The following is a 27,027-nucleotide window of genomic DNA, read 5'->3' on the forward strand; positions in this document are numbered from 1 at the left end:
AGTGCCCTGAGATAACTAGTTAAAAATTTAATTAGTGAATATATACAGTTCATTTCTTTGTGCAAGTAATGTCAACCTCTTCGAGTAGACCAGCTCAAGGACTATAATTGTGCTATCTGCCGCAGGCAATTTAAAAATAACATTTGGAAGTGTTTGCTAAAACACCCGCTATATATTCAACATTGCATTTCGCGAGTCTGCGTGAAATAGAATCTTGCGGGAATTTGTTTGCCATTGTATGCCATGATGTTCAGCTGCACAATTCGCGCTGCAGGTAGCAAACCCAAATAAATATGTGCTGCACCATATTAACTCGTGCGCCAGTTGACTCTAACACATTAGACTGCATTTCTTACTTTTCTTGTATCCTAGAAATAACTATTGTTATCACTTTTGCGCCTATTTTCGGTAAATCAAGCAAAAGCCAGCTTATATCGTCAATGACTCTTTGCCCTTAGTGTATGGGAAGACTCCAAAAATAAGGAATCAATAAACACCGTACCTGGCTCGTAGTAAGCATAGACTTTCACGTAGCTTGACTGCAGTTGGCCAGCATTGAATTCTTGCTCAAGGGAGAAGTTGACACAGGTTGTCGTGTTTCTTGAAATGGAGGGGACATAAAAGTCAATCTTGCGGCTTGCTAGATTGTAAGCGTCGATCCTTTTGTCTCTGATGAGCTGCATGTGCGTAAAAAAGAAACCGTAACGTTGTGTAGCCACAAGGTAAAAAACATTGCTCGTGGCATATGAGTTAGCGCAAATCCAGTAAAAGAGCAGTAAAGTGAAATACGAGGATTACGGGTAAGATCCTGCAGGAAGGCTGCTCAAAATGGGTGGTCTTTCAGCAGCTTGACATTTACTGTACTTTTGATATACCGATGAAAACAACTTCTTACTAGCTGATTCCAAAGCCATATTTTTAGATGACCTACCGCTTGATACTGATATACCTGACCACTGCACAGAATTACATGAAACGTTTTTAACTGATGTAGTGCTGCAGAGGAAAAGTGAACAAATATGCAGCGGTTTTTCTTTAAGCATGCCATATTGCCTTCTACAGATAAGTATGTGCCTGATCACTTGGAAAAAGAAGAAAATAAGCAAACAGAAGAAAACTAACGCCTTTTCAGGTTGTTTCTCTTGTATCTTTGAAGCAGCAGATGGATACTTCGATAGATGAACTGTGCGCGAAAAAGGGAGGCCTCAGCCTGGCGCCAACATTTTGACAAGGCGACTTGTCTTCAACAGGACCACGACAAAGGCAACTCCCGTTGTCGCATCGTTGGAGCTTGGCTGATGCTTTCACTATTCGCCCACATTTCATCATCATTGGCCTTAGGTGTACCCCCAGTGTTATGTCGTCTGGCTGCTTATTCTTTATTTTCATAAACGACCTTCGCATAGACAAAGCTGAATTACAGTGTCCATCTTTTGCCAATGATTGCCTGCTGTTTCCCAAGGTCTCTTGTAGAAATGACCGGATATGAATAAATAGCCGCTTACTTGATATCGTGGTGTCATTAATGGCTTGCAACTGACTTTAAATTTTAAAAAAATGTGTTCAGAATACACTTCATTGGAATAAAACTCACTTTTCATCGCACGAACTTGATAAATCCGTGACTTGCGGTATATGTGCTGAGCGCAGAATGTCATCATGTATTTTACTGGGTGCCCAGCCACATTGGATTATCTGAGAACAACCGGGCAGACGAAATGGCAAAACGGGCCAATGAACACTGCGACATGTGCATTATGAAGGGTTCGACGAAATTTCGTGTGGTCAGGCAACATGATGAAGACGTTGCAGTCACTGACCAAGTGAGGTAAAAAAAAACAAAAAAAAAAGAAAAAGAAACAGGCTTTTCGGTGCTCGTACGCGTTTCATAAGACACACCATGAAGAAACTTTCTTTGGAAGGGTCTTTGGCAGCGCGGTTCGATGTGGTTCACAGATCACTGACCATCATTTATAGAGCATAATAAAAATAACTTTACGTTTTACATATAATTTCTATGACAGATGTTGTATATGTCCGTATTGTATACCCGTGCAGGATTGCAAAACCTATTTATTAGGACAAAAGTAGAGAATTAAAAAGCATGTAAAATGTAATACATGGTAGAATCTGTCTAAATTTGATGAATAACTTTAGTTGAATTGCAGTCGTGAGACGTGACATAGATATCAATATTTAATTCACGAGCTTTGTTGCCAAGAAGGATGTTTTCAAATATTTTTTTGAACAGTCCGTTACCGCATCGCTTTTCCTGGTAGTTTTGACAAGAATCACACTTGTACGTTCTTTCTGGCGCAGCCTAACGGTCATTTCTTGATACAGTATACTCGTAATTACAGTTTTAATTCCGTCGTAATTCATTTAAATATTCTTTTTATTCTGCGCGTCTGGCTGCGCTGTTTCTTCTACTCCATCATGTCGTGGCCCTCAGTTGTGGCCCGCTGAGGTATCAAGTAAACATATAGAAAAATATATTATAGGTGGCGCAGTGCGGCGAATAGTCCCGACCTTTCTTATGAAGCCATGTAGCGTGAGGTACCAACGTGTGCGAATACGGTACAAAAGTGAAATATGTACTCGGTGAAAGCCCTTGGTAATGGATGTCATAAGAAGCCAACAAACACTGACACTGAACTGAACACTGAAATTGAAATTTCCATTAATTTATCGTTTATTTATTTATTTATAAAGCACAAGTAATTTCCCCTATGTTGTCCTTGGTGTCAGTGGTCGTTGGCTTCTTACGATACGACTAACAAAAATCGGGCCCCTCGGTTAACCCCCTTTCTTCTCGCTTGGTAATGGATGGTGGCTTGAGAGGGCGTCGTAGCGATAACGAAGTGAGCCTGGACCACAGATTTTAAAGTGGCATGCATCCTTGTGGCTGCAAGTGCATGACGTTGCTAAGTGCATACCGTTTATGCGAGGCGAGCGGCAGCTTCTTTCTCAGCAACTCAGTCGTGGGACGGAATTTGTCGGAACTTGACATTAAACGCGAACAGCGCAAATGCAGCGCGGGGACGAAAACGAGACGGGACGGGACAGCGCTTGTCTCGTCTCGTTTTTATCCCCGCCCTGCTTTTGCGCTGTTCACGTTTAGTTTGGGTTACCAACTAGCCCAGTCCGCCACTTTACTAAGCTAACGTTAAAACCGTGTTTATTGTAGACGCTTTGGTTAATATACATAGCCTGCTGTCCAAACCTGTTGAGACAGGAGCCGCGTTGCGTATTTTGGCGGGCAGTTTCCGAATCGAAGAGCACCTCAAGGTCTCTGCGTCTGCAGGAGTTCAGCATTTGAAGCGCAGCGGCAATAGTTCCGCACTCGGTGACAGTATAGTAAAAAGCAGACCATGGAAGTGACTTGCCTGTGCAATATCAATTCCGCGATTACGAACATCGCTATGCTTGCGATTAAATAGGTAATTACCCATTAGTCCGTGAAAACTTACATATGTATGGCCTACAAGATTGATCTGTGCTCCACAGCTGTAAATTGTGCTTGAGCCATCGGAGTTTGTCGCATTGAATAGCGCGTAGGAATGGTCCATTGACGCTGAAGTACCTCTAACGACCACTGCAGGTCACGCTTAGCCTGGATAACGCTCAAGACAAGAAGGTTATTGAGCGTGCCATATGAAAATGAGAGTTCTGTGTGGTGCGCAAAACCTGAAGGAGAGCTAGGCCAGTGTGAATCTGCTGGAGGTCGGTCAAATGAGTTAGCAATGTCTTGGATACTTGAAAGCATATATACAGGCAATCTCTTAAGTTCTACTAAAGCATTCTCTGACGACGCCTGCTGTTGTAGTTATCAAAATGCCGTCTTTAATCACTGTCATTGAATGATTTCCAGACTCTTATATTGGCAGCCTGATGACTGCAAAAAATGGCAGCTGATGCAGTACTCTGCTGATAACGAGCGCCACGTGCAGGTTAGCATGTAAAGAGGGTCACTGCTCCAATCGACGCCCCATGGATTTATTTAAACGCGTATCCTTAGGGCCGGTGAAACAACCATTGTATCAACTGCGCGTTTACGGTAACGGCTTTGACCTTTACATGGATTGCCCACCAAAACTGGTAACTGCCGTTCATTAACTTCGTACTAGTTGAAAGCCCGCCTCTGACTAGAAAACAGAAAAAACTAAGACTTCTGCGAAAATCGAGACGAGACGATCAGGCCAGAATTTTTATGGAGAGGTTGCGCTTTGCAGGATCGTCCCAAGTTTGCTATGCTTGTAAACAAAATCCAGATGGAAATGTCATCCACGTACTTTCATATAGAGGTGGAACCTTGAATTATACGTAGAGCTTTCTTTACACCCAACGTGGCAACGAGCAGAGGCGAAAACATTTTTTTTTTGTGTGTGTGGAACGCTTTCGAATACCGCTCTTGGTTACAAAATGTAGACGGAATGTTGGCAACAAAGGTAGTTTTAAAGCGCGCGACATATTTTGAGCACAGACAGGCGCTGCAGGCGAGAATGGTGAGCGAACGCCAACACAACCACGCTGGCATATTTCGGTGATGACGCAACACTTCGCGGAGCAAACAGAAAGAAAGACAACAACAAAAAAAAGGTCATGTCACGCACATTTTCCAAGTCTGTAAGGTTGGGCTTGAATCCTGTCAGCAGGCCAACTTCGAAAATGACCATACCATCTGGAGCATCCGTAAGCGGGCTGTGCGCATAAAATAAAACAACAACAACAAAAAATCAAAAATAAGCGAAACGCCTTAGTGGTAGCGAAGTAACATGTAGTCGTAAACTAGATCATTGCGCAGTGCCGTAGGTCACAGGTTATGTGTTAGTCTGCGTCCTTTCAATGGGTCATCAACAAATTAACTGCTGGACCACACTTCTTGCTTATAGCAATAGGTAAGCCAAAACAAATTGCGCCAATTGATAAATCATCGCCAGTTCTATTGCGCTCGCCTAGACAATGTGGCAGGACGCCAGATTTTGATGGGGTCTCACCTTTTGTGGACTGCGAGTATATTCTACAAATTTCAACCGGATTCGAGTAGTATGTCTCTAAAAAAAAATAAGAACCTTATTTTCCCTCGCGTGACAGACTTCTTGCTTAACATGAAATTGGTCAGCTGCTGTGAGGCTTTCGCATATGACCATGTACATGCTGGCTAAACTGATTTCAAGCGACGGGGAATGCCACCGATAGTCTGCGACGTTTACGTAACTAATGAATTACATTAGCTCGAATTTAGTTTAGACTAAGCGGGATAGCTGATACGTTTTGACTAAATGTTTTAGCGCACATGTGTATCCAAAATTGTGCGTAATGAGCCAGATTGATCTTGTCAAGATAAAATGTGACAAATGGACCGTTTCAGGCAAACCTATTTTGCATTTATTGTTTCAGTCAGCCAGAAAACTTACGGAACACGGTTTAGTTCACTGTGAGCAGGACTAAGATTCAGAGAAAGAAGGCCCGCATGTTTGTAGGATGGTAAAAACAAGTACGTGCAAGTGGCAGTCATATCGCGCAGAGGCGGAAACATTTTTATTTTTGCTGTGACCAGCAGATACACATTAGGGCATGGGCTGAATATCTTTATCCGTGCGCAGTAACTTTAGGTTATTCTCGCAAAACATAAGAAATTCAGGGGTTGTGTGGGGAACCCAACCAGCGCTTATATGACTTCAAGACGAGCGCTCTAATCTATGCCCGTCTCTAGTACGGTCAACCGTCATAAGCTAGAAAATGGGCGTACCGTGTCCGTCTCCGGCTGAGCAAATTGCCCAGGCTACAGCGAATAACTCAACTGATATAACGCTAAGTCTGAACTTTTAATTCGCAAACGATAGGTACAGGTGTAGAAATATCATGGCGGTGTTGGAAGTAGTCGGTGGTGGTAGGGGTGGTGACCTGGATCTGAGGAGCGTATTGGCGGACGCGTACACCAGGATGTGTTTCACCAATGGCAAGTTCGGGGGCGTGAGCGGGTAGTCGGGGAGGAATCGAGTAGTCAGTGAAGTATTCCAGTTTCTTTTTTGTTATGTATACTATATCAACAGTGTTTGAAACATCCAAATTATAGCCGTCGCATCATACATCCATCGAATATCCGACCTCTTCGTGCTATGGTATTGGGATCCAAAATCTCGCTTCGTTTATGAATAATCAGAAAAACTATGCGGCACTCTCCACGGTACGTTCTAACGTCGCTTTACGATGCATTCATTTACATTAATCTTCAATAGCGCCTCTCGTCGAGAACAAACACCTGCTATACGCGTACGGATTTTACATCTTCAGCCGCCACAAAATCAAGAGCTCAGACTAAGCACAGGGAATTAATGCAGGACATATATGACGTGCCGATTCATGATTTTAAGGACCCCCACTTTCTTTATCATCGAGAGTGTCCATACGCACAGTGGCTTCCTGGAAAAACACGTGTAACGTTTTTAAACGGAATTTTTGAATCTGCGAGCTCCCTCAACTACAAGAGTATGCAGACGTCCGCAACGCGCTAACTGCGAGCAATAGCAACAGCGCTCCGCACTAAGTGAACTCGAAATGAGTGCAACTTTGGCAAGCAAGGAGAGCAAGTGGTCTCGAATATCCCTAGGCACCATCACCGGAGAAACCGTTCTGGATAGCAGACGGTCCTTGCAAACATATTGTCGACCTGCTACCTTTCAAAAACATAAAGTTATTTTGTTTAAATTTCAGGTTTACCAAAACGAGCTGCGCATCGAAAAAATAATCATGCTCTCTACAAGAGCACATCCTAATCACACAATATTTTTTGACAATATAATTTCTCGTACATTCCTTAAGTCAGAACTAACCATGGATAATTGCCTGAGGGCAGCACACTTTGGAGCCAGCTTTCGTACGATGTTAAAAAAAAAGAAAGGCTTGTATCTTAAAAAGGCACCTTATTAATAACCTTGTAGCCGTCATTTTTTATTCTAAAGGGATATATGAACCTCTGGTTGTATTTTATTCCTACCTAGTACTTTTTCTAATATTATTTTGTGCCTGTACTTGTGTGTTTGTATGTAAATATTTAAATGCCCCCATTCATTACCTTTTCTTGTATCGATATTAAAATTAAAATTTAGTGTGTATATCTGGAATACGCCGCGTTCCAGAACGGGCTACTGTGACAAAATTCTGCATTATGAGATCCCCCTACTCTATATTGAAAAAGTTAGATCATACTCGAAACGGAAAAAAAAAAATTCTACAGACGCATTTAAACTACACGCCTCAAACATACTATCAAAACAAGACTCTAAACTTTTCTATTGACCTGGCTTACTTATGACCGATATCGGCGGCAAAAATGGCTGCTTATTTTGACTGCGGTTTTAGCTTTTACGCAGAAGAAACCGCATAATACTTTTTTTTTAACGGATGAAATAAGTTGCTTTAAGAATTCTGTCTTATGCGTCTGCGTATTCTTGGTATCTATACCTTGGGTGGCGCAGTGCATGTTATTTGTTCAGTTTATTTTATGCCATCATACTAGACCCGTGCATAATATAATTGTCTTGTTTGCGAGTATCTTTGTCGTTTAACCTGTTTGTATGTTTATGGCGCAGTCGCACATGTGTACATGCCTGTATTTATATACGTTTGCTACAGTTTCTTTCCCCACTTCCCTTGTAATCTATAATAAATAAATAAATAAATAAATAAATAAATAAATAAATAAATAAATAAATAAATAAATAATTGGTTTGATTTGGTTTAGTTGCCATGTGCATACGCATATAGATTATGGGTCTTTCCTATTTTTCTTCATAAGAGGTCCTCCTGATAGTCTTCGAGCTGTGGGACCCGCGCTTGTATTATCGCACTGCCTAATAAGTTTAAAACTAGAACCGCCAGCTGCGCAGTGATTGGGGCGTTCTGCCGGCGAGCGCGACGTCACGAGCGTAATTTGCGGCCATCGTGTTCTGATGGTGCCACAACGCGAAAAGCACCTGCGTGCCGAGAATTTGGGCAGAAGCGGAAACATTTATATAAATTAATTCGCAGTCTATCACTACACGGCGCCTCTCACAGTTCCGGGTTCAGCTTTTACACGTATAAAAAAAACCAATCTGTCGACCCCCGAAGTACTCCAGACGACTTGAATGTTTTAATCGAACGTGTCCGAAATTCGCATAAAGATTGCGCGCAAGCCCGCGTTCTCCACAAAACTTGCCTGGTGACTTCACCGTGCGCCCGTGTCGTGGCTATGGCAACCGTGGCTTTGCCGCAACCGCCAATAGTGAGCGATTCTATTTTCGGCTCTCTCTATGCCGATAGGTCTGTTTTTTATGTTCGTTGCCTTAGATGAACGGTATGTACATACCTAAATTGGGGTGGCGTAGGAAATAAATGCGCAACCAACTAAAGAAACCTCCACGTGTCGAAGTAAGTTTAGACTTCGGCGGTTACAGCTGCCACGGGAACAGCGCGGTATGACACTGGGCAACGTTCAAGCAGATTTTCCGCATTGACTTACTGGTTTACTTTAATGATACTGGACGACGACGAAGTGTCTTTTGATACAGCGCTGTTCTTTCTAGCTCCGGTTTATTTCTGTGAAAACCTAAGTTCATCCGCTGGTCCTCGCTCCCTGCTCGGTCGTGATGGAAGTGGACGACCCCGCACGTCTGCCGGTGACGGCGGCGTCAGCGGCGGCCGCCTCCAGGAAGCGGATCGGTCAGCAGAGCGACACCGACAGCGAGGACACCCATGTCTACTCTCTCAGCAGTGAGGACACTTCCGATGACGACTTCCAGCTTGTGCAGAGCCGCAGAGCGAAGAGAAGGAACACCAGGACGTCCTCATCTTCAAGCACGCAAACAGTGAGACAGACGCAGAAGCCGAACGCCAATACCATCATATTTGTGCCCCTGCTTCCCACCGTCAACATGAAGCTACTTAACAGGCAATCTGTGTCGATGTCACTGGAAGCCCTGGTGCCAAATGAAATATTGGACATTCGAGTGAACACCCGAAAAAATCTACTGGCGGTTGATGTTCAGCATGCGGCTGCTTTGACCAATCTACGCAGCGTAACGGACCTCGATGGCATTCAGGTCCGCTCTTATATCCCTCTGGGATCTGACGTAGCCACGGGCGTTATCTGCGACGTAGACGTCACCATCCTTAATAACGATTGCCGATTCTTATCAAGCCAGCCAATGATGAGGTCATCGTTAATGTTAAGCGGCTAGGCAGTTCACGCTGCGTGAAAATACCATTCAAGGGCAAATATATACCCTCGCATGTTAAGGTGGGACACTTCAGACATGCAGTGCGGTCTTTCATTGCAAAACCACTTCAGTGCCGCAAATGCATGAAACTGGGACACGTGAGCAGCGTCTGCGAAAATCAGGCAGCATGCCCCCGCTGCGGAGAGCCCCACGCTGCAGATAAATGTGGCGTGACTGTAATGAAATGTTACAACTGCGGAGGATCACATGAAGCTTCATCGAAGAAATGCCCACATATTAAGAAGGAAATGGCCATCTTGAAAGAGATGGCGAGAGATCATTCATCTCATCGCGAAGCCGCCGATAAAATCAGGAAGCGACGTTCACGTCGCCGGCGCTCCTCAAGGAAGGCGCATGCCACTTCCTACAACACCACCTCCTCCTCCACCGCCCAGGCCAGACAATGTGGAAAGGACCGCGAAGAGTAAGTCCACTGAGAAGACCACATCTGCCGAATCTGGGCCGGCTCTACCGAAACGACAACATTCACCAACAGAATCACAGCAAACTTTCGCTGGACAACCCCCGACGTCTACTGTCGGCGATTTGTGCGACCAAGACAGGCAGGTGGCTGATATGCTGCAATCGCTAATTAATACAATGCGCATTATACTGAACAAGCTGCAAACACCAGCAGCTCGAAGCGCTCTGCAAATACTGGATGCACTAAATCCAGTGCTTGCTAGCATCGTTTAAGCATCATAACTCGACCACTAGTTCCCTTCTGCACTGAACTCAAAAGTGCGTCGATCTTTCAGTGGAATGCCAGGGGTCTTAGGACTCGTATATCAGACTTTCGCCAATTCATTTTTACAAATCGCTTCCCCATACTGGTCATTTGCGAACCAAATACATCAACTCCACTCAGACTGTCCGGTTATGAATCTTTCGTCTCGTCCACATGCGGTGCGAGCACGAAAGTGATCATCTACATCCGCGCGGACTTAACATATGTCGCTAACGCGATTGAGTCTCATGACGACAAGCAATATGTCTGCCTAAATGTCCAAAAGAAGAATGTGTCATTTACACTAATTGGAGCCTACTGTTGTAATCTCAGCGCTGACGCCCGTTGTTGCAAATAGGTCGCAAGCCCCAAGGGTAGCGTTGGCCTGGCGGCCTGGGGCACAACTGGAAGCATCCGAAGGTCCTGGCAAAGCATGAGTCGACTGGTAACAGAACAACTTGTTTATTCTAGCATCGCAAAAGAGCGGGCGGTCAGGTCGACCGAAGTGGAGAGACGGGAGAGCACGTAACTCAACGGATGAAATCGGAGCCTCTCTCTTGGCGTCCGGGGGCAGCTGCTCTTATACTCTCGGAGTCGAGGGCAAGAGGAAGGCCTCGTGACGAGGCCACGTGACGGCGGGGCACGGGCAGGCGGAGAGACACGTTGAGACGAGTGTAGTGACGCATCCGCCAGGCCGGCGCTGGTCAGACCTCCTCGCTTCACACTTGGGGAGGTCCTCTCCCCGGCTGCCGCGCTTTGACAAGCGTGGGCACCAACATGCACACACACACACACGCACACTTGAAGACACGTGGCATTGAAACATGCCTGGACGCGCTTGGCGGGGAGGCGTATCGGCGGCGCTGAACGGGCCAAAATGTCCGCCGCTTTGAACGAAGCCCCGGCGTCCGTTGCATCCGCGCCGGCTATACCGCGCGTCGTAGGCGAAACGTAACAGACCGCCCCGCCGGGGGAAGGAGATCCCGATGGTCAGGGGACTGCATCCGCTGTCCGGAGGGATGTCGCTCGATGATGCTCATAACCGAAGTCGGGCGTCCTTCGGCATTTCTTGAGCGCAGCGCACAGAGAAGGCCTCGTTCTCTTGTTCAGGTTCACACAAGACACTGCAAAGTGACTTCGGGAGAGTTGACATTTTTGTTCTCGTTCGCCGCAAACGTTAGAACTACGCCGAAACTGAACCGCTCAGTCAGCAAGCACGAAACAACCCTCACTAAGTCCTGCCAGGCTCTTTCCCCTTTTATACCACTGCCTAGTTCCTTACAGTAGTCTAGCAACACTCAGAACACGTCCACAAATTGGAAAATTGCACTAGAAAGCACGTCATCACTTTGAAACACTACACAAAAGCAATATGTTAAAAATCCTGCCTCAGGAAGAAAAACATCAGTAACAAACAACTTTGAGGCTGATTCCTACGTTAGGGGCGTCGACTTAAGCCATCGGCGTTACCGTTGAGACTCCCCTTTTTGTAACGCACCTCAAAGGAATATTGTTGCAAAGCGAGGCTCCAGCGCAGGAGGCGGCCATTTTTGGGAGAGATGGTCTGCAGCCATTGGAGAGGGCAGTGATCCGTCTCAATGATAAACCTCGAGCCGGCTAGGTAGCATGACAATTTCTGAACGGCCCACACGAGACACGCACACTCTTTCTCGGTGGCGCTGTACGCCTGCTCACGACTGGTCAGCTTACGACTAGCATACAGGACGGGGTGTTCCACTTCTCCATTTTCCCGTTGGCACAGTACAACGCCCATGCCTCGCTAACTAGCATCGCACTGAACAACGAACCCTTTTGTGTAGTCTGGTGATCGTAGCACAGGCTGGCTTGTTAGGGCGCTCTTTAGGGCGCTAAAAGCTCTTTCCTTTGTCTCGTCCCATACGACTGTTTGGGGCTCTGTTTTTCTTAGAGCATCCGTCAGGGGAGCCGCGATATCAGAGTACCTGGGGATGTACCTCTGATAGTAGCCGGCGACACCTTAGAACGACCGAATATCGGTCTTCGTGCGTGGTTGCGGGAAGTCTCGCACAGCGGCCACTTTTATTTCAGAGGGGCGGCGACGACCCCGTCCAATCACGTGACCGAGGTAGACAACCTCGGCCTGTGCTAACTGGCACTTGGGAGCCTTGACTGTCAAGCGCGCATCGCGCAGGCGGGTTAGCACTGCCCGCAAGTGGGCCATATGCTCAGGCCAGGATGCGGAGAATATCGCTACGTCGTCTAGATACGGTAAAGCGAATTCTTGCTGTGCCCGCAACACTTTATCCATGAGGCTTGAAAAGCAGTATGGCGCGTTCTTCAAACCAAAACTCAAAACTTTAGGACGGAACGTTCCCATTGGTGAAATGAACGCCGCATACCTACTAGCCTCTTCTGTAAGTGGAACCTGCCAATAACCCCTGACAAGATCTAGGGTGGAAATAAACTGAGCGCTACTAACTTTCTCAAGGCGCTCCTCGATGTTAGGGATCGGATAAATTTGATCCTTAGTGATGGAATTAAGCCTGCGGTAGTCGACGCAAGGACGAGGTTCCTTGCCCGGTACCTCAACTAAAATCAAAGGGGAGGTATAATCACTTTCACGCGCCTCAATAACTCCGAGCTGTAGCAATTTCTTTACCTCAGCCTCCATAATATCGCTCTTGTGGGGTGACACCCGGTACGCCTTGGATCGCACTGGCTCTGGGGATGTAAGTTCTATGTCATGAGTAAGGACAGAAGTCCTACCAGGCCTCTCAGAGAACAGACCTTGAAACTCTTGTAAGAGCTGGTGTAGTTCGGTTTTCTGCTCAGGCGACAGCGGTGCTTTACTGATTAAGTCACTAATGACTTGATCGGTGTCTTTCCTGTTCGTCACTCAGCCTAGTCCCGGAAGCTCGACCGGAAGCTCTTCGGGAACGTTTACCATCATGCACACCACTGCTTCCCGTTGTTTATAGGGTTTGAGCAGATTACAGTGGTAAACTTGCTGTGCTTTCCGCTTTCCTGGCAGACTCACCACGTAGTTAACGTCCGACAGTTTTTGAACAATCCGTGCTGGGCCCTCCCACTGCACGTCGAGTTTGTTCTTTAGCGACGTGAGCAATATCATGACCTCATCGCCCACCTCAAAACGACGGGCCCTGGCTGTCCGATCATAATAAACCTTGGCCCTCTGCTGGGCCTTTGCCATTGCTTCACCTGACAACTCCTGTGCCCTTCTTAAGCGTTCGAGGAGCCTAAGCACGTACTCCACCACGACTGGGTCGTCGCCCCTGCCTTCCCACGATTCTCGAAGCATGCGAAGCGGAGATCGCAGCGAGCGACCGTACACTAGCTCAGCTGGCGAAAACCCCGTAGCCGCATGCGGCGCTGTGCTCAATGCAAACATCACCCCAGGCAGACACAGCTCCCAGTCAGTTTGTTGTGCAAACCACAATGCTCTCAACTCGCGCTTCATGACGGAGTGGAGCTTCTCAACGGAATTCGACTGTGGGTGGTACACTGAGCTGTGTAACAGCTTTACCCCACACCTTTCGAGAAAGGCTGTCGTCAAAGCGCTAGTAAACACTGTGCCCTGATCTGATTGGATTTCCGCAGGAAAACCAACTCGCGCAAATATGGACAGTAGTGCATTGACTATCTCAACTGAGCTGAGTTCTTTAAGCGGCACTGCTTCAGGGAACTTTGTCGCTGGGCAGATCACAGTCAATATGTGTCTGTACCCCGTGGCCGTTACCGGCAGAGGTCCCACTGTATCAATAACGAGCCGTCTAAAAGGCTCCGTAATGATAGGCACCAACTTCAACGGCGCCCTCGATTTGTCCCCTGGTTTGCCCACCCGCTGACAGGTGTCACATGTCTTCACAAAGTGGTCTGCGTCCCGAAAACACCCTGGCCAATAGTACTCTTGCAAGAGACGGTCCTTAGTTTTCTTAACTCCTAGGTGTCCGGACCACGAACCCCCATGCGACAAGCGCAACAGATCCTGACGATAGCATTGAGGCACGATCAGATGATCGAACTCCACTCCCCTGCGGTCTAGGTACTTCCGGTACAGGACCCTACCTCTTTCCACAAAGCGAGCATTTTTCTTGGTGATACCTTCCTTGACAATGCAGCGTATGTTTTCTAGGCTGCCATCCTTCTTTTGCTCGGCTATCAAAGCCGACCGGCTGACTTTTAGCAACCTATTAAGTCCGTCTGACGTAGGCGCGATGAGCAAATCTGCAGATAGCTCTTCTAACTTTCCCGCATCGGGAATTTCCTCTCCAGTATCTGGTGCCCTCAACGCTACAGGCTCAATTTTATTCAGTTCGGACGTGCTCTGAATATCAGCTTGCTGCGCCTCTGATCCTTTCTCATTGTTCGACAACGTCGGCCCCGCAACTACCGCCTTTGCAGCGAGCTCCCGAACCTTCGATCTGGTTAAGGCCTGAACGCTAGCCTCACCAAACAAAAGCCCCTTCTCGCGCAGGAGGTGATCGGACCTGTTCGAAAATAGGTACGGGTACTGGGGGGGCAGCATAGATGACACTGCGGCCTCCGTCTCAAGCGCTCCGAAAGGTCGTTCAATAAGCACTTTTGCTACGGGCAGACACACGCTATGAGCTTCCACGGCTTGCTTGATCCATGCACACTCGCCCGTGAACATATCGGGTTCTACGTAAGAGGGGTGAACTACATCCATCGTAGCTGCGGAATCGCGAAGCACTCGGCACTCTTTCCCGTTCACGAGGAGGTCTCGCATGTAAGGCTCGAGAAGCTTCATGTTCTCGTCAGTGCTGCATAATGACAAAAACACGACTTTTGTTTTTGTTTCTGGACACTGCGCCGAAAAGTGACCCGGCTTCTGACACGTATAACAAACGCACGCTTGCCTCGTCTCGAACCGCTTTCTGCGTTCGGCTTCGGCTGCCGCCGTCTCCTTAGGTTCGGTCGGACTGCTTTCACTAGCATCCGCACTACGTGTGTCGCCCCTTGCTCTCATGGGTGTGAACTTCGGCCTCTCAAACTTGGAGCCAAATTCACCCTTTTGACCGTCCTTAGCTCCGCGAGCCCGACGCGTCACAAACTCCTCGGCTAGCTCGGCGGCTTTAGCCACTGTACTAACGTCTGGCCTATCCAAGACCCAGTACCACACGTTCTCAGGTAACCGACTATAAAACTGTTCCAGCCCGAAACACTGCAGAACTTTCTCGTGGTCACCAAACGCTTTCTCTTCTTTGAGCCACTCCTGCATGTTTGACATAAGCCTGTAGGCAAACTCTGTATATGACTCACTTTTACCTTTCTCATTTTCCCGAAACTTCCGACGGAACGCCTCCGCTGACAGCCTGTACTTTTTTAGCAGACTCGATTTCACTTTGTCGAAATCCTCTGCCTCCTCTCTATTCAAGCGAGCGACTACGTCGGCCGCCTCGCCGGGTAACAAAGTGAGCAAGCGCTGTGGCCACGTTTCCCGAGAGAACCCCTGCTTCTCGCACGTTCGCTCAAAGTTAACCAGGAACAAACCAATGTCCTCTCCAAGCTTAAACGGCCGCATCAGGTCAGTCATTTTGAACAATACTCGTTCTCCTGCACCGTGTGCCTGACTTCCATTACGAGCGCGTTCCATCTCTAACTCGAGACGCTTCATTTCCAAAGCGTGTTGACGGTCGCGCTCTCTTTTTTTCTCTTGTTGCTCTCGTTCTATCTGTTCTTTACGTTCACGCTCTTCTTTTTCTTTCTGTTCGTTTCGTTCACGCTCATCTTTCTCTTTCTGTTCTTTAAGTTCACGCTCCTGTCTCTCTTTCTGTTCTTTAAGTTCGCGCTCCTGTCTTTTTGCCCTCTCCTCAATGGTCTCAAGGCATTCCGACAGCTCGTCATCCTCAGCTTCTAACTCAAGAATAGCCCTTAGCAGTTCTGGTTTTCTGAGTTTGTCTGAGACATCCAGACCCAACTCTCTTGCAAGCTCCAGCAATTTTGGTTTGCCCAATGACTTCAAATCCATGGCTGCTCTGAATGCTGCTTTCTCTACTGCCTACTATTGTCTTGCCGCAAACTAACCCGGCAGCAACGACAACCACAATTACCAGCTCTGTTTCTGACACTAACAAAAGCCTGGCAAAACTCAGAAGAAGAACGTCCCGCACTCACCAAACCTCGCAGCCAAGAATTCAGCGCAGTCGTTCCGCTGCAGGCAACCAGTCATCACACAGGGCTCGTTGCAGTACTCCCGGATGGTCGTTGTGCGGCTCAGCATACAGTCAACCGCATATCTTCGCTGCTGGCCTCCATTGTCGCGATCTCACCGCTGGCAGACAGTTGTAATCTCAGCGCTGACGCCCGTTGTTGCAAATGGGTCGCAAGCCCCAAGGGTAGCGTTGGCCTGGCGGCCTGGGGCACAACTGGAAGCATCCGAAGGTCCTGGCAAAGCATGAGTCGACTGGTAACAGAACAACTTGTTTATTCTAGCATCGCAAAAGAGCGGGCGGTCAGGTCGACCGAAGTGGAGAGACGGGAGAGCACGTAACTCAACGGATGAAATCGGAGCCTCTCTCTTGGCGTCCGGGGGCAGCTGCTCTTATACTCTCGGAGTCGAGGGCAAGAGGAAGGCCTCGTGACGAGGCCACGTGACGGCGGGGCACGGACAGGCGGAGAGACACGTTGAGACGAGTGTAGTGACGCATCCGCCAGGCCGGCGCCGGTCAGACCTCCTCGCTTCACACTTGGGGAGCTCCTCTCCCCGGCTGCCGCGCTTTGAGAAGCGTGGGCACCAACATGCACACACACACACACGCACACTTGAAGACACGTGGCATTGAAACATGCCTGGACGCGCTTGGCGGGGAGGCGTATCGGCGGCGCTGAACGGGCCAAAATGTCCGCCGCTTTGAACGAAGCCCCGGCGTCCGTTGCATCCGCGCCTGCTATACCGCGCGTCGTAGGCGAAACGTAACACTACATATCCCCAGCGGGTCACTTTGACGGCGAACGACTTAAGAAAATATTACTAATGAACAATGGCCCCTGGGTTATCACAGGTGACTTCAACGCGCATCACCAGCTATAGGGAAGTACTAAAATTGACTCCAAAGGCAAGAGCCTTGCTTCCTTTGCTGCCGACCATGATTTGTGCTGTGTGAATGACGGCAGCCCTACATTTCTGCGAGGCACGAGCTATAGTAGCTGCTTGGACTTAACTTTGGTGTCACGGTGCTTTGCCTCGAGCGTCCAATGGTTTACGGACATAGAAACACATGGAAGCGACCATATTCCAACATACATAAAGATTAGAGGAGTTGAGCAACGCTCCTCTACTGTCTTGCATACAGTTGATTGGTCAAAGTTTAAGAAGGATATGGATGACACCTGTCGAGAAGGCCTTTCACACACTATCGAAGAAGCAATCGCAGAGGCATTGAAAACATCCATCTGCTCGCTTACAAGGTCAGCAAGGCGAACAGACTTGGACATGGAACGGGAGAGGCTGCGTGCGGCACGCCGACAGGCGGAGAGGAGGTATCGGCGCACGAAGTCCGTCTTGGATCTGAGGGCTTCACGACGCATACAAAAGAAAGTCCAGCGTCGCATGGATAAATTGGAAGATAAGCGCTGGTAAACTTTCTGTCAGTCACTTGATCCCCGAAAATCGCTCTCGCACATATGGAGAACGGTTAGGGGTCTTCGCTCATCTCCGCATCAAAGGAAGCCCTTCGCTTCTCTGGCCCTCTACCAACTCCGCTCGGAACTTCAAGTGGCTGAAGAGTTCTGTGCACGGGTTGCTGGGTCCGTGGCCATCATTACTGACGCAGCATTGAATGAGATCCCTGAGGCGCGTGTACCAGAAATGAAGGTGCTATTTTCACTCAAAGAACTCGATGCTGCGTTGGCGACCTGCAGGCGTTCTTCGTCACCAGGACCTGATGGCATCACGTATGCTGCCCTATGCCACCTTGGACATGACGCACGTGTTGAGCTGCTCAACTACTACAATGAGCCTTGGTAGAACGGCGCCGTTCCTAAACAATGGAAATCGTGCCGCTTGATCCCCATTCTGAAGCCTGGAAAGTCTCCGCTTGAGATCTCATCATATCGTCCGATTGCGCTTTCGAGCTGCGTCGGCAAAGTGATGGAAAGAATGATTCTTGCTCGCTTGGAATGATACCTAGAACGATTCAACATCTATCCGGACGCCATGACAGGCTTTCGTCGAGGTCGCAGGTCCATCGACAACATCATTGACATCGTTACATGGGTCCGAAATAAAAAAAAGCCTCAAGTGCCTATCTGCGGCACTTTTTCTAGATATAAAAGGAGCATACGACAACGTCGCCCATGAGGCCATATTGAACTCACTTGAGGCTGTTGGAGTTGGTGGCCGGATATATAAATGGATCTGGGACTATTTGACTGAGAGGCGTTTTTCTTACAGACTGAAGACGGCCCAACTTCAGACCATTACATCTGCCGTGGTGTGCCGCAGGGTGGAGTGTTGAGCCCTATTTTGTTCAATCTCGTCCTGGTAGGACTAGCGGATTACCTACCGCAGACAGTACATGTTTCAATATACGCCGACGACATTTGCATCTGGGCCTCTGCGGTGACTCGCCCTCAGCTAAGAGCCAGGCTTCAGCGGGCGGCAACCATGACGGCGTCTTATCTCCGAGAAGAAGGCCTCAGTGTGTCTACTGAAAAGTGCGCATTACTTGGTTTTACGCGCAAACAAATGTCATTGTATCCTGTTACCATCAATGGCCAAGCTGTATCCTATGTTAAGACGCATCGCTTTCTGGGCGTCATCATTGACCGCAACCTCTCGTGGAGCCCTCACTGCGTCTATCTGAAGAAGAAGCTAGTCGCTATTGCTCAGGTCTTCAAATTTCTCTGCGGGAAAAACTGGGGTACACCAGTCCATTCTATGTTGCAGCTGTACAGGGTTTTGTTTCTCGGACTCCTACGTTACAGCCTACCAGTGTTGACAAATGCATCACGATGAACTTTCACGCCTTGGAGAGCATACAAGGTCAAGCCCTACGCACGTGTTTAGGGCTGCCTCGGTGCACCTCAACAGCAGCAACAATCGCCATCGCGGGAGACCATATAATCTAGACACATGTAGCTGTCGACTCTCTCAGAGCGCACATTCGCCATCTGTCAAGGATCCCCGACCATCATTTGGCCTCCCCACCAGCCGAGAGACCTCAAGCGACCTTTTCACGAGTGATTAGCGCTCATCAAGAGTGCATACCGGCATCTTTTACACCGGCGGTGAAGCCTTCCTCTCCCCTGTGGTGCCTGCGACAGCCTCAAGTGAATTTTACTATTCCTGGAATTACAAAAAAGTTCAATCATCCAGCGCCGGCTCTGAAGCAACTTACGCTCCTATTACTGCACCAGAGGTATCATGACCACATTCATATATAAATATATACCGATGGTTCGACTTCACCTACCAGCTCAACTGCCGCATTCGTCGTTCCAGCCAAGAACGTTACAGTTAAATTCAAATTATCGCACACGACTACATCTACATCGGCAGAACTTGCAGCTCTCCATGTCGCTATGATGTACATCACCGAAGAGCCAACAGAGAAATGGGTCGTATTTTGTGACTCTAAGGCAGCCCTTCACAGCATCAAGTCTGCATTACGTCACAGAACTTACGAGCAGATGACATCTGACATCAGGGAACTGCACCACCATGCTCTGGAAAGAGGACACCACATTATATTTCAGTGGATTCCTGCTCACTGTGGCATCGTCGGCAACAACCTAGCTGACAAGGCTGCCCGGTGTGCCCACGAAGATACCAAGACGCGCCCAACACCTTTGGCGAGGTCGGACGCTGCCAGAGAACTTCGCCTATTTGCTCGCAAGAAGTCACAAGATCTCTGGATTTCAAGTGCCTTCAATTGCAGATTACGTAAACTGAACCCCATGCTACGGCTACAACTGCCATCTAGCCTTTCCCGCGGCGAAACAACCTTGTTGTGTCGCTTGTGGCTGGGAGTAGCGTTCACGAACGCATACTCCAACCGTATGGGAATGGCCGAGAGCCCGATGTGCGACTCCTGTGGGTGCGAAGAGACCATTGAGCACCTATTGTGTACCTGCCCTCGCTACGATGTCCAACGCCTCTCTCTGCGGGCAACTTTACGCCGACTGTACTCGAGACCGTTCACCGAGTCGAAGATACTCGGACCGTGGCCACACCCGTCACTGGCTCGAAAAGCGATTCGTGCACTAGTGCAGTACTTGAAGTGCACCGGCTTAAGAGACCGTTTATAGTGTCTTTGTGTATGGTGTCCCTCCCACACCGTACTCAGTGCTTACTCTCTCCCTTTCTTCCTCTTTATATTCCCCTTTCCCGCACCCCCAGTGTAGGGTAGCAAACTGGATGCTTTTCCGGTTAACCTCCCTGCCTTTCCTACCCTTGTTTTTTTTCTCTCTCTCTCTCTTAATGATACCGAAAATGACAGCAAGGGTGCATTTTACCGGCCCAAACTGCGGATCGCCAAAAGGATTTTCAGTAAAAAAACGAAACTTTGTTACTAAATTGTGGAGTTTAACATTACGAAACTACAGAGTGGGTGCTGAGGGACGCGCCGTTGTGGAAGAGGGCTATAGGTGGATTCTTTATAGTCCACCCTATCGAGCAGGAAGCACGAGAGTTTTTGCATTTCACCTCTATCGGAATAGACAGAAAACAATATTTGAGTCAATAGTTGCGCAGGAGTGAAATTTTAGCAGATGTTGCAGCTGTTGGTCATTGAAAAACGATATCAGAAGGTGTGCCATGACAGTGCGAGTAATAGGTTACTCTAAACGGGAGATGTTGAATTGAAGCGCTCGTGTCGTGAATTGTTCTGTGCACGCTGGCATTTTTTTTTTCGCAGCCGGGAAAAGATATATTCCATGATAAACATCAGCTTGAACGTATTTCCATACTTGAAAGCAGCTGTCACTATAGCAGTGAACTTGGAAAAGCTATATCATCAGATTATTTTTCTTCGTGAATGCAAAATAATTATTATTTATTGTTTGGTTTCAAAGCATATGCACTTGAAAGAGAGGAAACAGAAAGCAAGGAGCAGGCTGGCTACTGCCGCTGGTAGAGACACAAGGCACACACAAATTTCTGAAGAGTACTTCAGAAATGAGAAGGAGGGAGAAGCGCAGAAATGTAAGCTAGGAAGAAGCGAAGGAAAGAGGAAAGAAAGAACAAGATGACAAATTTCAACGAATAAAGCTGAACAAATATAAAGACGTCGACAGTCACTTTAGCATACGCTAAAAAGGATGAAGGCGAAAGCCTGCGCACTCACGAAGACATACATTACTTGACATTCTCATTCGAATGCGTTATTTCTTCATATTACTTGTTTTCTTCCCCCAAAGGTCCTGGGTTCGAATGACTTAACTCTACCGTAGTTGACTGTGCCTTACTTAACTTCGCCCTCGTTAACACCAAAAGTTGCGCGTTCGACTCCTACCAGAGGCCGTAAGTTCGAGAGGATTAATTACGTCCATCTTAATCCACTTTGTCCTAATTAAATCAAAGGTCGTGCGTTTGAGCCCCACCAACAGTCGAGGGTTCGACCCCAATTTCGGTGCCATTGAATTTTGCTGCCATGACGCCGAACGGTCAAATTATCGTCCCATTAGCCATATAAGGCCTTCGCCCTAATATAGAGTATGGGCGGTCACCACCAACCAGTGTTATAACTGTTAGGAAATGTGTGTAACGCGTTGCCGTGAGAGCGCTTCTTTACTAAAGGCCAGACACTTATGCGCGAATCGCGAGGTTTTAAAATAAGACTTCTTTTGCCACCGTCATTCTGTGTGGGTTGCTCGCCGTAACCTGTAGCCGTCAAGCAGATATATTTACATTGAACGACTTAGCATGTATCGTGCACCATCAATTCTCGTTTGGGATTTATTTTACTACTTAGGTCACAATCCATACGACGCGATCATCTGAAGCCTGTCTGAAGATTGCCATCGCTTGGTGCATTACTTTAGCGGCAACATCTACTTGCTTTCCTGCGTATATGTGTTTATACTTAATGCTAGCGAAGCTGTTTTTATCACGAAATGATAAAAAAGGGGGCCTTGCTTTCTGTATCATGAAATGGAATTTTGTGAAATTGTTTATGCATAACTGTAGTCATCGAATAATTGACTGCAGTAATCGGAGAAGTTGAAGATCTCACCTTGCGCAGACCTCCATGTGATAGTTGGGCTTCAGGTTGCTCTTAGGGCGCACGTCTTTTTTTTGGGTGCCTAAAACACAGAGCACATTGTTTGTGAATACATGCCAAAAGAATTAATGAAAGAGACGGCATTCACGCCCTGTCTGCACTTTGTAAGCCGTCCAAAAATGTCTGAGGCCACAACCGCGTCTGATCTATGTAGACCGGAAATAGCACAGGCGACAAAAAATAAAAAATAAAGTGTAAAATTTTTGGTTTATGTCACCGTCATGTATTATTCGGATGTCAATGAATGTTACTGGTGTAAGATTCGTAGTTCGTAGAAACTTACAGGTGAATTACGGTTAGCAGTATTAGCTAAGTTGCATACCCAAAATTACGAGTAACTCTTGCTCCGTCAACATTTCCGAGGCAACGCCGGCACTACTGCACAGATGTCCATGTAGAGGAATGCCTGTACCATATTAGATGGTGAAATTCATTTCGAGCTATGGTAATTTAACAAGGTACAATGGCGATGTGCTTTGTCGTTCTTAACGACTCCCGTTTACAGTGAGTTTAAGAATGTTTGGATATTCTTACAAATTGGAAAGAAATTGCCAGCTACAGTATCAATAAAAATCCTTTGTTGCGCCTCCGATCTTAGGAGGGGATTTCGAATGCTAAGTAGAGCCTGTAATGGAAAGCTATTTGTAAATACAGTCTCTCCTTTTTCGTCTTTGTCTAGTTGTTTTGCTGACAGATAATTTGATCCAGCTTCACGGTATCATCTAACAAAAGTGCGCCATATCTAGCCTAAGATCGATGACCAAAGAAGCCACTATCTTCTCGCGAGCACAAAGTAGCCTGACCTAAACCTGCTCCTCCCGCGTTATGAATGAGATCAGCCGGCCGTGAACGGTGGATGATAAGTGTGGCATAGACTCTAGCGGAAGGCACTAGCTCCTACAAAATCGCGGCCCTACGCTAGGTGAGCTGTTTCGCCGTTTCCGAAACCATTGCTCCTTAATTGGACGAGAGGCAAGTCTGTAGCACTGAGCTCATGGCCTCAGCTTCCTTAAAACACTTGCTGCATGTCACCGATTCAAGAACCACGGATAGTTTCGGTCACTTTCCTGTTTTGAGAACATGCGAAGTCTGCTTTTCCTCCTTCTCTGGGACGGCGAGTTGGCTTATCTGCTGGACAAGTTGAATAATACATGTTTTCCAGGAATACTTACTACGAGAAATTCGCGTCAGTATTTCAGCTTGGCTTAGTTGCTTCTCTTCAAAGTTCGCCGTGATGTTGAACTGAAATGGACAGCACAAATAAAGTTAATGTTAGTGATTTCACCTGAAGCATATACTAACTTACAGTACTGCAGGCCCAAGGTATGGGCCCTTGCAGGAGGGGCGTCAAATAGTTAATACAAACAGCACTGGTGTATGTGTTAGGATGCACTGATGATATACACAAAAAAGTTGCTACATTAGAATTATTCGTAAAAGGAGGCCCCAGGAAACGCTGATGTTCGATATTTTATTAGCGAAGGCAGCCGGTCAATGATAAACAGGTCTTACGAAATAAAATCTTTGCCAATTCAGCACCAATTCTGCTGCTGCTTTTGCACTAACCATAATGATACCATGAATTATGGCCCTGCATAAATATTTTTATGCAGGGCCATAATTCATAAAAATCTTTTATATTAGATGTGCTGAAGAGTTTCAAGGCTTTCATTGCCGAAGGCGACAATAATGATGCAATATATTGAAGTATTCCAAATTCTGCCTCAGTGACTTATTCTTCATTCTTGTTTCGAATTGTGTCGACTTTGACGTATACATTGGTCCAGTTTAAACTTAGAATACATAGATTATTTATGCTCGAAATACACAATTATGATGCGCTCTCCTTTTCTACATTAGTTCTGTAGTAGTTATAAAAAGAAATGTATCAAAGAACGAATGTTTGATGACACTGAAGAAAATTCAGTGCAATGCGTTGAAAAGTTTTCGATTGTCGTATGATCACTGCAGATGAGAGTTTGCAAAGCAAATTACATGACACATTTACACCGACAGAAGGTAGTCCAAAACATTTCCGAACTTCATTTAGTTTTCCTGTTATGCGTAACCTGAAGAAAATGGATAGACCGATAAGGGAAAGCAAATACCTTGCAAATGTCATCAGGCACTTGGGCGTTGTAAGTGTAGTTAAAATACAAAATGCCGGTGCCAGATCCTTTGACATTGACAAATATCTTCTCTCCTGGACGAGTAATCTAAAAGAGAATTTACCATTTAAAGTTATGACGTTCTAGACGAGCAAAAATAGATGATGATAATGATGATTTATTGGCATCCCCTTTAGGAGTAGTCACATAGGCGGCTTAGCTAATAAGGGAAAACAGGGGGAAGGCGGAAGGTGGAAATTCAAGACGATGAGCAAAACGAGAACAAGGTGAAAGCTAACAAGGTAATATATTTGTTTATTATTTATTTATTAAAAAATACCCCCAGAGGCCCTCATTACGAGGGTATTAAATGCGGGGGGGAGGGGGGCGATCACAGGCACTGGTCATAGTTTGTACATCATATTAAAAAAAGAGAATGTAACAAAAGTTATAATACAGTGAAACATAGGTAATATACAAGATAAATAAGTCACAATTATTACAGAGAAAGCATTAGTACAAATTAGGAGGACATAAGGCAGCTGCAATGAAAAACACCAACGAACATCGAAAACACTGTAAAAGTCCCCCAAAATAATAATAAGGTTAGTTGACAAGTCGTGAGCGAATTAAATCTTGCAACTTAGTCAAGTCTGGTTATAATCATATACATGCTTATAACTTCAGCGTTTTCTCTACATCGTCTTAATCTTTGTCTCTTCCTTAAAACGAATATATCTACCTTGTACCGCTATTTATGCCTGTAACGGATACAGCGCTATCAATATCTTCCCTGCCCTTCTTCCCCAATACTGTAAACGTCTCTTGCTTTTCTTGACTACTGACCAGTTAATAGTTTCATCCACTTTAAATCCCAGCGCTTCTGGGAGGTATACGCTACCTACGGGTCTCGCTGGGCGAGTACCTTCACATTCCACTAAGATGTGCTGAGTGGTCTCCGGATTTTTGCGGCAGCAGACAAATTCCTCATCTTGTTACGAATCTTTGCTCCGACATGTTTTTGTCCTTAGGCAGCCAGCTCGCGCCTCAAATAGCAAGACACTTCCCGTTGTGCTTTCGCACAGATTTTCTCTTCCAATACCTTTCTTGCTATTCTTGTAAATTTCCTTAGTCTTTCTTGTTTCGATCCTTCGCGTCCAAATTACTGTCGCTGTTTCTCTCACGTTCTTTTTGATGACTCCTGGTTGTCTATTCGCACTTTCAATTGCCCAGTACTTGGTTGCCAACTTTCTTGACCTCCTCCTCCATTCTACGTTCCCGCTTTTGAGGTGCGGATATTCGTGTTCTTTTAGCCAGCCATTTATTTTCATCCATGGTCGAATTGTTACAAAGTATTGCCCCCTGGCGCCGTGTGTTATGCCGATTCTTTCCTTCTTGCATTCTTTTTCGCCTTCTGCATTGGCAAGCACCAAACCTCGTTTCCGGTATCGGTGAGATTGGCCACTCACAGGGGAATATATGATATCAAAAGAATAGATTCGGAGGAAAACAGTTCTTACAAAATATGGTTCCTGCTTCGCGGTCAGCACGGTTCGAACGGCAATATCGGTTTTTGCTATAGCCTTGTTTTCTATTAGCTAGATAGAGACGTGGATGGCTGTATGGATGAATGGAAACGGAATTCACTCATTTATACTGCTGTAGACGTGGAACGAATGATTAATTACCTACCTTGAACGAGGCATCATATTAAACTGCAGCAATTTTGGTGAATTCCGATTTTCTTTCCAGAAAAAAAAAAGACAGTAGAAGCGAGCATTTTATCAAGTATTGCAGCTTTAAAATGGGGTTCTCTACAATGTGGTCGAGCGCGCCTACAAGTGTTCACTTATTTCTTGCAAGATTTCGTCGCTTATTTACGCCCGCTTTATTTACACCAGCTCCAAGCAAAACTACGCTTATAACATAAGAGGCAGCCACTTTCTTATTTTCCCTGAATGTAGACTTCGCGATCATTTTCGACGATTTCAGCATGGAGTTTATGCCGAGCTTATCTTGACAGTCACACTGAAATAAAATCTAATTCCTGCTTTACACAGTGCTCGTTCAGCAAATAGGATTTCGTCCCGGCCGCGGGTACGTACGTGTGGCAGTTCGGCAACCGTTCGTTTCTAGAAAGGAAAATGAGCCTAAGCGACACAAAGCAGCCTCTGAAGTGATCAACAGGAGTTGAACAAGGAATGTCGCTGGAACCAGCGTTTTGACAAAGGGACTTGCCTTCGGCAGGGCGGCAAGTGCTTTCCTTGACAGCGTTTACAGAGCTCACTCTCACCCACTCTGAATGAGAGAGGAGAATAAGGGGGCGTGTATAGTATAGTAAGGGATGTCGGAAATTTCAAAAAGGGGTCTTTAGTAGTGTCAGTGAGGGAACGGGGTAGGGATTATACTGCCGGTTATCTTAGAAAGCAGGGGTGACAAGAAGAATCCTTGCGTGTAAGGAGGCATTGCCAATCTGGTCAATTTAGCTTTTCTTAGAAATGTGCAAGTAAGAGATCGATGGGCATTTGGCAGTTGAAAAAGCAGCAATAAGATTTTTTATAATAAATAAAGGGCTAGTAGACTACGTTTTATCAAGAGGTGTTCTATTAAGAATGAAAAGTCCAAGCAGGAAGTGTGAGCACTAAATGCGAATGCATGTCTAGTCGAAAGTTGAGAGAGAATATATA

At 46.6% G+C, this 27,027-nt stretch overlaps 1 protein-coding gene across 1 annotated transcript in view; it reads right to left on the reverse strand.

Annotated features, from left to right (window-relative positions):
- The window catches only part of LOC126543091 (A.superbus venom factor 1-like), a 97,997-nt gene that overhangs the window by 12,986 nt on the left and 57,984 nt on the right, over window positions 1-27,027 (reverse strand). The window contains exons 23-27 of the mRNA XM_050190227.2: window positions 24,341-24,448; window positions 23,405-23,474; window positions 22,185-22,254; window positions 4,614-4,701; window positions 503-677 (exon numbers count right to left, since the gene is read on the reverse strand). Coding sequence (XP_050046184.2) covers window positions 503-677; window positions 4,614-4,701; window positions 22,185-22,254; window positions 23,405-23,474; window positions 24,341-24,448 — 511 coding nt within the window. The remainder of the gene's footprint in view (window positions 1-502; window positions 678-4,613; window positions 4,702-22,184; window positions 22,255-23,404; window positions 23,475-24,340; window positions 24,449-27,027) is intronic.

This window comes from Dermacentor andersoni, chromosome 1 (assembly GCF_023375885.2).
Source record: "Dermacentor andersoni chromosome 1, qqDerAnde1_hic_scaffold, whole genome shotgun sequence".
Lineage (NCBI taxonomy): Eukaryota > Metazoa > Arthropoda > Arachnida > Ixodida > Ixodidae > Dermacentor > Dermacentor andersoni.